The sequence below is a fragment of the Palaemon carinicauda genome, chromosome 18, assembly GCF_036898095.1.
Source record: "Palaemon carinicauda isolate YSFRI2023 chromosome 18, ASM3689809v2, whole genome shotgun sequence".
In the NCBI taxonomy this organism is placed as follows: domain Eukaryota; kingdom Metazoa; phylum Arthropoda; class Malacostraca; order Decapoda; family Palaemonidae; genus Palaemon; species Palaemon carinicauda.
Window position 1 is genome coordinate 60,463,796 of NC_090742.1, and position 13,395 is coordinate 60,477,190.

Here is a 13,395-nt window from a genome sequence, read left to right on the forward strand (position 1 = left end):
TCAAGAAAACTGTTCCTTGCTCTTCAGTAATTGTAACAGATACACCAATATATAGGTAGCTTCTCCACAAATTTTTATCTAGTATACTGAAGATTTTTTCTAGAGTATTTGCTGGTAGAGATAATACTGTATTTCCTTCTTGGTTTCTCAAATTTCCAATAGTATTTTACCCATCACAGAAATGCTGTGCAACAAATCTCTTTAACCCTTTAACCCCCAGGCTATTTGGAAATTTCCAACCCTTAACCCCCAGGGGTTAATTTTTTTTCAAGCACATTTTGCAGTACATTTTTTTTAAATTGCTCTAACAGCCTTAATTTTCGTCATAGAGAGGTCAGGTTGGTCTCATTCTCTTGGAAAATGCCTGAAGTTTCTCAAAAAATTATCAAAAATATAAAAAAAAAAAAAAAATTTATAGCATTTTTTTGCAAGGACGTACCGGTACGTCCATGGGGGCTAAAGGGATGAGTTTTGTGAAACGTACCAGTACGTCCTTTGGGGGTAAAAGGGTTAAAGTATTCTGTACTGTACTGAAGTGTACCTTACATAGAAGCTAATTAATGTAGGTACAGTAACAGGCTTTTATAAAAAATATAAAATGATTGCAGGTTATAACTTTTTCTTGTTCATTATGTGTATAGGGAACATCTAAGTCACTATCAAGCAAAAAATGTATCTACTTCATAAATTGGGGCTCTTGGAGCTAATTAATGACGTAGAGTTGGGTTTTATTGTACTGTATGTCGCTAATGCTAACTAATGCATTACTTAGTGTTTAGTCTTGATTATACAGTAGTATTTTTACTCCTAAATGTTGCTTTTATCAAAATTTCACAGAAATTAGCGGCAGTAAATAGTAAATTAGGAAATTATTTAATATGTGAATTATAATTTGAATTGTTCTTGTTTTACAGGTACTAATGGTGGAGTGACAGCAATAGGTCTTCTTGTCAGTTTAATTGGTGGCTTTGTGATTGGTCTTGGACACTACTTGACACTGTTGATGTTTGTATCCACACCTGTCCTCATAAGCTCACCTCCACAGTGGCCAATAGTCTTTGTGGGTGCACTTGGTGGATTATTGGGCAGCTTGATCGATTCTGTGATTGGTGCTACTATGCAGTATTCAGGTTAGCAAGTTGAATAAGATAGTTTTTATATAATTCTATTTGTTCCTACGCTTGTACTATGCAAACTTTTTGTACTTTAAAATGGGGATTGTCTTCAACAGAGGTGGAACTGTCTTTGCATTTGTTAGTAAGAGTTAATGACACGTAGTGTATGTCAGTACGTATCCCCAGCCGCTCGTCTGTCGAAAACTTCACTTTTGACTTTAGCTACAATGAGTACGGAGATACTGTTGCGTCGTATCCAAGGCTGTTCAATCCTTTTCTTGTACCTAGAGGCCAAAGTCATGACCCCTTACCTTCAAAAGGAATCTTGAAGTTAGTCAGGTATTGAAGGCTGAGGTTTGGAAGTGCCAAGCAACCTTTACGGCTTCTTACCTACAGAAGTATACCCACAAGTCCCTCAACACTTTTCTTCTTGGTCGTGTGGCAGCCACCCCAGCTCCTACATGGGATAAGAAGCATCTTTTCTATATTAACCCTTTTACCCCCAGGCTCTCTGGAAATTTTCAACCCTTAACCCCCAAGGGGTTATTTTTTCCCCTGTACATTTTGCAGTATATTTTTTTTAAATTGCTCTAACAGCTTTAATTTTTGTCATAGAGAGGTCAGGTTGGTCTCATTCTTTTGGAAAATGCCTGAATTTTCTCAAAAAATTATCAAAAATATGAAAAAAAAAATTTTATAGCATTTTTTTGCAAGGACGTACCGGTACGTCCATGGGGGTAAAGGGATGGCTTTTGTGAAACGTACCAGTACTTTCTTTGGGGGTAAAAGGGTTAATGTGTAGATGTAAGTCTGTAATGAAAGGTAGAATAACTGGCTCTTCTCCTTCATCTTTATATCCCCTCTTTTATAGGAGAAGCTGTAATACCATTGCTCGCTGGATCTGATCTGAATTGATGCTAGTAAGATACACTTCTGAACTCCTTTATGTTGAATCTAAAGAAGTATCTCTCCCATCCTCCTTTGATTAAGGGGAAGGTGACTGAATATGTACTAACCTGTTTATCGCCATATGTCAGGTATATCATTCCAGGCTGCTTTCTTCTTCTTCTCTTTCTTTTTCTTCTTCTTTCTTTTTCTTTTTCTTTTTCTTCTTTCTTTTTCTTTTTCTTTTTCTTTTTTTTTCTTCTTCTTCTTCTTCTCTTTTTCTTCTTCTTCTCTTTCTTTTTCTTCTTCTTCTTCTTCCTTTTTCTTCTTCTTCTCCTTCTCTTTCTTCTTCTTCTTCTTCTTCTTCTTCTCTTTCTTTTTCTTCTTCTTCTTCTCTTTCTTCTTCTTCTTCTTCTTCTCTTTCTTTTTCTTCTTCTTCTTCTTCTTCTTCTTCTTCTTCTTCTTCTTCTTCTTCTTCTTCTTCTTCTTCTTCTTCTTCTTCTTCTCCAGGGGAAGGAATTCCTCCTTTAACTACTTTAATCTTTCTGTACAGGCCAGGACCTATCGGCCTATAAATCTCTATGATGGATAGATACTGGTTTGCTCCCGTACAGGACTAGTAGACTGACACTTCCAGGGAAGAAAAATAACCAATAAGTTCTATTCTAGATGTAATTCCAAGCCCCCAATTAGTGATTCAACCTATTTTAAGTGATGTAGGGGTTGTATACGTGTAGAAACAAATAGAAAATTTTAAAAGTAATTTGTTATTTCCTAACTTTATAAGCCTAAGTCCTTTGAAGTTAAACTTCCGACCTCAACTACCTCTCCTAGTTCTGAGCCAAAGGTGAAAAGTGAAGAGCTCCCAACAGGTGGTTGGGGGGCTACTCACCCACGCGCACCGTGTCATTAACTACCTCATTAACAAATTCAATGACCCTTCCAGCTCTGCTGAAGACATTTCCTGGTTTGTATACCTTGGAAAAATACAATTTATTTCCAACATTAATTTTTTCATTCACATACACAGTTGTCTCTTACCATGCACTTTTGCTGGTTTGATTATTCATGGGTAGATAAATATACTAAAATCATTTTTCGTAATCTCTATTTAGATATTTGATGTTGTTTATAATGTTACAAAAGAGAAACTAAGATTTTTTTTCTACGTTTACTTAAGGAGAAAGTAAAGTCTTAAGTATGTAATTAAGGAGGGGGAAATATATTCTCAGGTGTCTCTTGCTGTGGAGACGTTAAATGGATAACTGTGTTTTTGTCTTTTGATGTAATTTGGAATTTTTTTAAGGATACCGTTCCCTCAAAATGCAAAGTGTTTTTCAACAGTTAAAACCATCTGCCCTTAGTTTATTTGTTGTGTACAAGAATAAATAATATTAATTTGTCTTCTAGAACAACTGTAAGTCCATTATTTTTGTGAGCAATACTTCAAGATTGTATTCTGAAATGGAATTTAACCTTTGCAGGCATGGACTCAGAGGGCAGGATAGTTGAGCGTCCTGGGGATGGAATCGTACCTATCTGTGGCTCAAACATTCTGGATAACCACGCTGTTAATCTCATCAGCTCCCTTCTAACAGCCATTATCTTACCACGAGTAGCTCTAATGGTCATGTAATGCTATGGATATTTGGCAGAAGCATTTTTAATAACACTAATGGGAATTGTGTAATGGCTGTGCTATCATATGCAGTATGTTTAGCGGCACAGTATTATGGTGCATAAGCATTTCATGTTTGGGCAGCCCAAAGATACTTAGGGTCACCAGCTGAACCGATTGCTCAACTAAATTATTGTTGCATTTGGTATTGTGATGGTCACTTGCATCATAATGCTTCCTTTTGACTTCTGGAGGCTTTTGGGGGTGGTGTTGAGTTAGATACAAAATAAGCTGAAAACTGTGCAGTGCTTTTGAGATTTTGAAGGTTTTATTGGTTGAGTAGAGTTTCGCTGCAGACGTTGCATCCAATTTGATGAATTGAAAAGGGGTGGTTGCTCATTCTGCTTTGTGATAATTAATAATGGCATTAACCCTTTTACCCCCAGGCTATTTGGAAATTTCCAACCCTTAACCCCAGGGGGTTATTTTTTTCCCAGCACATTTTGCAGTATATTATTTTTAAATTGCTCTAACAGCCTTAATTTTTGTCATAAAGAGGTCAGGTTGGTCTCATTCTCTTGGAAAATGCCAGAAGTTTCTCAAAAAATTATCAAAAATATGAAAAAAATATTTTTTATAGCATTTTTTTGCAAGGACGTACCGGTACGTCCATGGGGGTAAAGGGATGGCTTTTGTGAAACGTACCAATACGTCCTTTGGGGGTAAAAGGGTTAATAGACTTTATATAACAAACTAATTTTGTATGTACAATATTGTTAACTATTAAGTCCAAAAATCAATTGAGTGCTTAATAGCTATAGTTGTTATTTGAATATTTATTCATTGTTATTCTCGTCCAGTATTATTTATTATGGTAGTACTAAATCTTTGATAGTTATAAAAGGGGAGTTGAAGTTTGTACTGGTTTACACTTTATTAACCGTGGAATCCATTTAAAACTTAGATGTAAAACTTTTCATTCAGATGTAACACATCCATTCAGTAGTTTTTCATCATACAGTATGGTCATATTCATCAGTAGCGTTCAAGAGAGTATTTGTGAAAGGGGTAAAAGGAAAAGTGTTTAAATTTCTCAGTAGATGGTTAGTCTTTGTGTATGTGGAGAGCCATACAGTCCATGTTTATAAATGTCAACGTTATTATCTTTTTTTTAATTAATTCAATTTAAAATTTGTACATATGTCAAGTTTTATTGGGTTATTAATTCTGTTTTAGGTAGTTTTGACTTTTTTTGAATCTTTTTTTTTTTAAGATTGAGATAACAGGCTGAGTTTCAGGGTTTTGGTGTAAGGCATTAAACTTCAGCATTAAAAAGCACAATTTTATTATGAATTGATAATGTTCACCTGTATTAGCTTTAGTTACTACCATTTTTTCAGAACATTTGCAATGTAGTCGTCTTCATACTTGAAGATTACTTTATTTCAAGAACCGATTTTCTAGATGATGCAATAATGTCCTTGTGCAAGTTTTGTCTCAGGAGAATTAGATATGATGATGAAAATTTCTAGTAACCACAAATAGAGCTTTCATGTCACGTTGATAATTGTCACACACTCTGTTGTTGCATTTATTAGAAACATACTGAAAATTTCTGGTAACCACGAATAGAGCTTTCATGTCACGTTGATAATTGTCACACACTGTTGTTGCATTTATTAGAAACATACTGAAAATTTCTGGTAACCACGAATAGAGATTTCATGTCACGTTGATAATTGTCACACACTGTTGTTGCATTTATTAGAAACATACTTGTGTGATCATCTTAAATTAGTGCTCTCCATGGCTGATGTGACTGTGTAGCATTTTCAGTTTTAACTACGATAATCATTTTTTAATAGCTATACAATTTGTTGTCTGTATCAACATTGGTCTTTTCTCTGATTTGAATTCTTTCATTTATTTTCAGCCTTACTTGAAGGGATAGTTGTGTGGCTTTCTCACGAAAGATTGATATTGTTAAATTTGTATATATTTGATTTCCATAAACTGAAATTTCATTGTTATACTGTATTGTTGACTAATGGTGAAACTGATGTTTAAATCTGGGCCATTCCTGTATCAGAATTTGAGGAATAAATATATCTATATTTTAATTTCTGGGAGACTAATTGTTACTTCATGATTTTTTTTTTTTTTCGTCTTACTGAAGTTCATAATTATGTCGTTATAGTATAGGAAGGTACTTATGGCACACTATATCTCTCGTTTGCGACAACATCGTCATAACTCAAAAATAGCTATTTTTCAGGAGAGCCATTTTAATCAATTAACCCTTTTACTCCCAGGCTATTTGGAAATTTCCAAACCTTAACCCCCAGGGGTTTATTTTTTTCCCAGCACATTTTGCAGTACTGTATATATTTTTTAAATTGCTCTAATAGCCTTAATTTTTGTCATAGAGAGGTCAGGTTGGTCTCATTCTCTTGGAAAATGCCTGAATTTTCTCAAAAAATTATCAAAAATATGAAAAAAAAAAAAAAGATTTTATAGCATTTTTTTGCAAGGACGTACCGGTACGTCCATGGGGGTAAAGGGATGGCTTTTGTGAAACGTACCAGTACGTCCTTTGGGGGTAAAAGGGTTAAAACACTCTCATATTAATGTATGTCGTTAGGACATTTAGCGCCTCAAGCGATCAATTTTTTAGCTACAATTATGACACTTTTGCCAAAAGAATCAGCATTTGAAGATGAATATGTCTATATGGATAACTCAAAAATAAATTTTTTTGAGTTATAACGTTGTCGCAAGCGAGCGACATATGGTTTGCTTTCTGCCATAACTTCATCTATCTCCTTTTGTTTCTCTATTGCCCATAATATTCTTTGTGTGGTGCACCATTAACAGCCTTATTTTTTTTTTTTTTTCTGCAGCGACCTTTTAGCATAACTGTAGCAGAATTTCCTTTTACTCTCCATCAATTCCTTTTGGCCTCTTTTCACCTGGCTGACCAGCTTCTTCAACTTTACCTTGCTCTAAGTTCCTTTTCTTGTGTGATGAAAAAATCCTTGATCCTTATATGTGCAACTACCTTACATTTTGGGTAGTTTGGCCAATCGATTTCAAGAAATTGCGGGGGTTGGAAGACGAGAACTTTCTGTTGAAGTACTGTAGTAGGTTTGTATGGAAAATCTTCATGTTCATACACAAATGCAAACCACCATCCTTGAATGAGAGTATAAGTTCGGTGAAACTTGAAGCGGCTGTTTAAACAAGGCAGTTTTAATTGCAGGCATGTGGAAGCGGCTGTTTAAACAAGGCAGTTTTAATTGCAGGCATGTGGAAGCGGCTGTTTAAACAAGGCAGTTTTAATTGCAGGCATGTGGAAGCGGCTGTTTAAACAAGGCAGTTTTAATTGCAGGCATGTGGAAGCGGCTGTTTAAACAAGGCAGTTTTAATTGCAGGCATGTGGAAGTGGCTGTTTAAACAAGGCAGTTTTAGTTGCAGGCCTGTGGAAGCAGAGCGACCTTCACTTTGCAATTGCCTTTGGCCAAGTACATACGTACTGCTCATAATCTTCCTGGTTTAACCTTTTCCTTTTTCTTTTAGATTGAATAAATGTGCTGTCAGATCATTGTGTTGAGGAATTTTAATGGGAGAAGCCAAAGATGTGCAGTTTCCTGATAACTGTAATGTGAGCTAGTTTTCTTTGCAACCTATCATCTCCAACATACTTGTTCTTGTTGGATGGCATGTCTGTTGCTGTTGTATCCCTTGCTAGAGTAGCCTTACAATGATGATGACAATGTGAACTTGAGGAAGTATTGGCATTCCTTAGACATCGCTTGTTTCTTCCCAACCCGAAAGGGCGCTAAGGTCGTATCACTTGGGAGTGGCGTCATCTGCCTGCACGACCCCGGAAAAGGCAAGCTTCAAGTTCCTCTTCCTGTTTTGCCTCATCATTGTTAGTCTTCACCGTGACATCTAGGAAAAGAACAAGTAGACGACTTCATCGAAGAAGTCGAGGAAGACTCATCGATAGGAGTTGTAGCAGCCTATCAGAAATGTCCCTGCCTGGTGATCTGCCGGACTGGGGTTCAAGTCCCACTCAAACTCTTTAGTTTCTTGTAGTGTCTGCAACCTCTCCATCCTTGTGAGCTAAGGATGTGGGGTATTGGGGAGCCTATAGGTCTACCTGTTGAGTCATGAGCAGCCATCATTAATCATTAATAGGGTAGTAGTTTGGTAGGATTGACTTAAAATCATATAATATACATATTGTAATTATGAGTGTGGGGAGGAGTCATTCTCCCCCCCAGCTTCACCTCTTCGATGTCTCATAGGAGTATATAATACATGAGAGGGGGATCCCATCCCCCTCGTCCCGTCCCTTTTAGTTGCCTCTTACGCCACGCAGGGATACGTTGGCGCTATTCTAATTGTTTTTATGCCCTGTATGGTATACAAGAAAACAATGATGCAATGAGGAACGCTTCAAGATACACCCCAAGATGATGAAAAACCTAAGTGACCAGCCTCATCGGGACTGGTCCTCACACACCTGATCACCTTCCTGGTCTCTACTCACTTCATCCCTTGATCAATCACTGCATCATCGGTCTTCCACTCATTTGGTCGCTACTAGATTGGACTCCTTACTGCTGCTCTTCAATGACTATTGAGCTGCAGAACACCTGTCACCTGCTTCGTTCTAGCATTCCAGTCTACGATAATGGTAGAAGAAGAACCTATGACTTTTCTCCAAAATCATACAGCGACAATATCTTCCCCTTACACGAGCATGAACGTGAAGGTGATCCGCTGTTTCTTTATGATCTTTCCCTTCATATGTCACTTCCACGAGATTGTTCCTGTTGTGATTTGGGCTCGTGAAACCAGTCTCCTCACGCTTGGTTTTGTCACACTGTTCGTCACAGCTTGATCCATTACCATGCGTATTGACCCATACTTATTGAAGGTTATGTGATCGGAAACCAGTTGATCAAGAATCTTGCGCTTGTTCTTTATGCGATCATTACTTTCCGGTCAACAGGGAATTAGATTGACAGCTTTCCCAGTCCAGAGATCTTCAAATCCACCAGAATCCTTCCATTCATCAAGATTTCCCTAACCTCAGAGACTTCCACAATACTAGATTTTCTCATGCTGTCAGACAGGTGTAGGACACAAGATCTTCCCATACACCAAGACCTTCCAACTCGTTCATGTGATAGGGCATTGAAACTGGTTACTTCTCAGGTCTGATCTTAGTACTCATATGATCACCAAGATGTGAGGTCGCCCAATTGTTGGCAAGGCTTCTCTCCAACCAAACACAGGCCCTCGCAGGACACCACTGCGTTCTTCTTGTTACTACACTCTCCAATAGTTAAGGCACCTAGTGCTCCTTTAGCCTCTGAGGGCATGAGAACCAGAAACTGTTAATTCTCCAAATGGGAGCAGTATCAATTCTTGATTGTCCCTTCTTCTATAGGGTATCGCCCTATTCCATTCTGTGGATATCCCAAGGGGAAGGAGGATTCTTTCTAAGAATGCTGAGAGAAACATCAACCTCATGGCACCCAACTTTAGTCCAGTTCCGCCAGAGGCAGAGAATTTCAATACAGTCTACGATCGCCAAGGTCTTTGCACTAATTCGTGAGTTTATTGACTGCAGCTCCCATTGTGGGAATAATGATGTGCAATGATCAGCACTGGGGACCTCTAAAGGGCTAACATGCCCTTATGGTGATGTCTGTTCTTTCTTGCAGAACATTAGTTGGGATTAAGTCCTACATCTCTGATCTGAGGAATGCCTTTTACTGCAGCCAATTAAGCAAAATCCTGCCCCGCACTCTCTCACCAAGAGAGGCTCTGTATTCCAGTGGAGGTAGTCATTTTTCCAGTGTCCATCAATTCAGCAATAGCAGCGCTGAGAGCAGGAACCCGGTGGAAGATTCAAGCATGGATGTATCATACTCGGCCCTTGAGTGTGCTGCCATGGATACCTGTTCCACAACTAGCATCCAAAGAACTCTCTGATTTGGCTACTGGTTAGAAGCAGATGCATGCTTTGCCACGGTACGTGAAATCCCAAAATGTAGAAGTATACAGTCTTAGCACTCTCAGGCAGAAAGCAGCGACCTTCTTTCCACTGCTGCCATCTAACCTGTGGGTAATAGGTACCAATATAAAGCACGCAGTTCTATGCTCTCGTCAGCTGATGCGCACTCGAATGAGATTTACCTCCTGAGATTTCTCGTACATGTATCAAATTCTAAAATAAAATAATTTATGAAGTAAAATTACATTATTTTAGTATTTTAAGGTAAACCTCTCAGCCAAGCCTTATAGAAGGCATATATGTTGTCTAGCTAAGGTGCTTAATGATAATTGACCAAGGTATTTATCTCGCTTAGGCGGCGCATCTAGACATCTCATAAATCCTTCCCAGCTTGGATTTTGGGGTAGAGGAAAGTTTAGGATAAATTGTGGGCATATCTAAAGCCCTGTCCACGCAATCGAGCATGCCCGACAGGCAAACAGTGATGCCAGACCACAGTAGTTAGTAAGAATGAGGGTTAATGACGTCAGAAGCAAGAAAACCACAGACAGGGATCTGGCATCATACAGTGTTGCAAGATCCATGCCTTTAGTTTTCCCGCTTCTGACGTCATCAACCTTCGTTTTCACTAACTATTGTGGCCTGGTATCACTGTTTGCCCGTCAGGCATGCTCGATCGTGTGGACAGGGCTTTAGCCCTTCCCAACAACCCAGGGTGGATTGTTCACCATGTATGTTGTGGCATGGACAAGGGAGGATAGATAGAAAATGAAGAGGAGTCCTCTGCTTTTAGACTTTACTTGGATTTTGCTGTCGAAATCAACTTTGTTTCTATTACTTTTCTAGTGGTCCAAACATTATTATAAGCTATTGTATATTGGTAGAAGTGCCCTAAGTGTAGAGGGCAATGTTTCTCATTTTTGGCAGGGAGAAATTTCCTTTTTATGATCACCTGGAGTCATCATTGAATGCCAAGGTGGAGAGACTTTGCCCAAAGAGGAAAAAGGAGGCCAAAAACAACATGGGATAGACTTCTCTTGGCTAGGAACAGTACCTTGTCTGCAGGAAAGTGGCCAGTAAAAAGGCTTGGTGCTTTGTCCATGGCTTGGTGATTTGTCCAGGTGCCCTGACATTAACAAATATAACAAATAAATCTGATCACATTAGATTTAATCATGTAAGTATTTTTCCCTGTTGGAGCCCTTGGGATTATAGCTTCTTGCTTTTCCAACTATGGTTGTAGCTGAACTGGTAATAATAATAGTAATAATAATAATAATAATAGGGAGGTGACTGCACCAGGAAATAATTCCAAATAACAAACATAAACCATTTCCCTTTTATAAAGTCTTTAGCTACACTCACTTTTAGCATTTTTTTTACTTTCTTTCTTGCTTTATTTCTTCAGTTATGTAAAATACTTAAAATATCAATTACATTTATATGGGAAATCAATTGCTTTTATGTGACCAACAATGCAAATAAACGAATATAATGAAATATATAATTCTGGGTAACATTGTACTGAAAGACTGGCAATTAATCATTACAGAGAAGAGGGATCCAAGAAAAACATTACCTGCAGTATGTATTATTGTTTATACCTTACTAGAAAACATATTGCCTTTAATAACAAACTATTGACAGTGTTGCCAGATATATGGATTTATCCCCAGATTTGGGAATTTTGGTTGTCTGATGGGGATATTCTGTACAAATTTCTATGAAGAAGAAAGAAAGATTAGTAAACCTTTATATTGTTGCAATTGGTTTGCTTGCACTTATATGAAGTTAAGTGAGTAATTTCTATGTTAGTAATGCCAACAGGATCAGAAGAAAATATAGTTGAGGAAATGGGGATTTTTGGGTTGTTTTGGGGATTTTTAGACTAACAGATCTGGCAACACTGGCTGTTGACTGTCCGGATTCAGAGTCAGACTGTCTGAAACAGGTTACGGTATTTCGGTATTTAAAAGTTTACTTTTTATTGTGAAAGTGTGAAGTGTATCTCAAATTTATTACCTCCAAAAGGACGAAGCAATGGCAATTATTGAACACTCCAAATTAACGTTAAATGAAACTTCAACAAGTGTTGATAAGAATGAGAAACCTTGAAGTCACTCTCGGCACTTGGCATGGTATTAGCCTGACTTGATTAGGTAAGATTAATTGTTGGTTTTTAGAGGGTGGTTTAATTGTGTTACTTATACTACCTAATTTATCTAAGTATTATATGTGGTTAGTTAAATATATGAGAATATTTTATATTTTCATTTAATGGCAAATTGCTTACGTTACCAAGTTATCATGTCTGTGTTTTTTCGTGTGAAATGTATATACTGTATTAATGGTATTATTTTACTTTCCACCATTTCTAAATTTCCTTCTGAATCGTAATTTTCATCAAGTTTCCATTTATATATATATATATTTATTTATTTATTTTTTTTTTTTTTTTTTTTTTTTTTTTTTTTTAATCGGTAGCTACCAAATTTTGATGATACAAAAGAGTAGCCTACAGAAGCCTATTTGTCTGATAAATGAGTAAATATATACATTAATCCCTAGCTAAATATATGAACCGTATATTGTTCCTACTCACTTGCTTGTGTTCTATCCATTTCTGACCATGAATATTGGTACAAACCACCTGTCCGTGAGTTTTCCTACCCCCCCCCTCCCCATTATAATAACGGTTGTTTTCAGGGATATGGGTATTTTTTTAGGGTGGTGAAACACCTTAGGTGAGTGATTTGCAGCAATAGCAATGGTCAGAAATGCATTGTAGATACAAAGTAACGAGTTTGAAAAATATATGGTTTGTGTAAGTTATGTGAATTTAAAGTATAATTACCTATAATTAACATCATGGCGTTCGTAGGTTTTTTTTTTTTTTTTTTTTTGCTCAGCCCTGGCTCTCTTTGGATACAAATAAACATTTTACTGCTTTTTTTTATTCTGGCAAGCAGTAAACGGATGTGCTGCACCCTAATTTTCTTAGATAGATTGGGAACTTGAGGATAAATAATTGGAATATCTTAATGGATTTAAAAAGACAACTAATTACCGTCATGCAAAAAACAGTAAATTTGTATTGTATTACAGGGTGTGATTTCGAACAGAAAATATATGTTTTCCTATAGTAAATAAGGTGATTTAACCGAATTTGACCGTCATTTCAACCGCAAACAAACAGATCAACCAATTCGACTAACTTTGAGTTGCCAAATTGGTTTCTGTTATTACGGATGAAATGAAGGTGGAAACCGGTTAAATCACTTTATTTCCTACAGGAAAACATAAATTTTCTGTTAAAGTGGTTAAATATAATTACTGTTGTTCAACGGTGTCACTTCCCTTACGAATGCACTGCGAACGATAACATTAGCAACGTTACCAATGATGCACAGTGTTACAAACGTTGACGAATGGTACACAGAGTTACCAACGGCACGATGACATTACTAACAATAGCAATGCTAGATATTTCCATACGTATTTTAAATAATTTGTCCATATAAGTTTTACTCAATATATAAAAAGTACAAAAAGGGCATAGAACCTAACAAACCCACCTAACCTAACCTAGTAGTATGACAGGTCACAAACCTCAGATATTTACTGGAAACGGTAAAATTCTCCATGTTACGAATGATACACAGAGTTACCAGCAATACGGTGACATTACTAGCGATGGTAATGATAGATATTTCCATACGTATTTTAAATAAATTTTCCACATAAGT

At 37.0% G+C, this 13,395-nt stretch overlaps 1 protein-coding gene across 3 annotated transcripts in view; it reads left to right on the forward strand.

Moving 5' to 3' along the window:
* The window catches only part of LOC137657831 (transmembrane protein 19), a 34,142-nt gene extending 28,494 nt beyond the window's left edge, over positions 1-5,648 (forward strand). For all 3 annotated transcript variants that reach the window (XM_068392407.1, XM_068392410.1, XM_068392408.1), the window contains 2 exons: positions 915-1,130; positions 3,485-5,648. In XM_068392407.1, coding sequence (XP_068248508.1) covers positions 915-1,130; positions 3,485-3,636 — 368 coding nt within the window. In that variant the 3' untranslated portion in view covers positions 3,637-5,648. The remainder of the gene's footprint in view (positions 1-914; positions 1,131-3,484) is intronic.
* Positions 5,649-13,395: the final 7,747 nt, after the last annotated feature.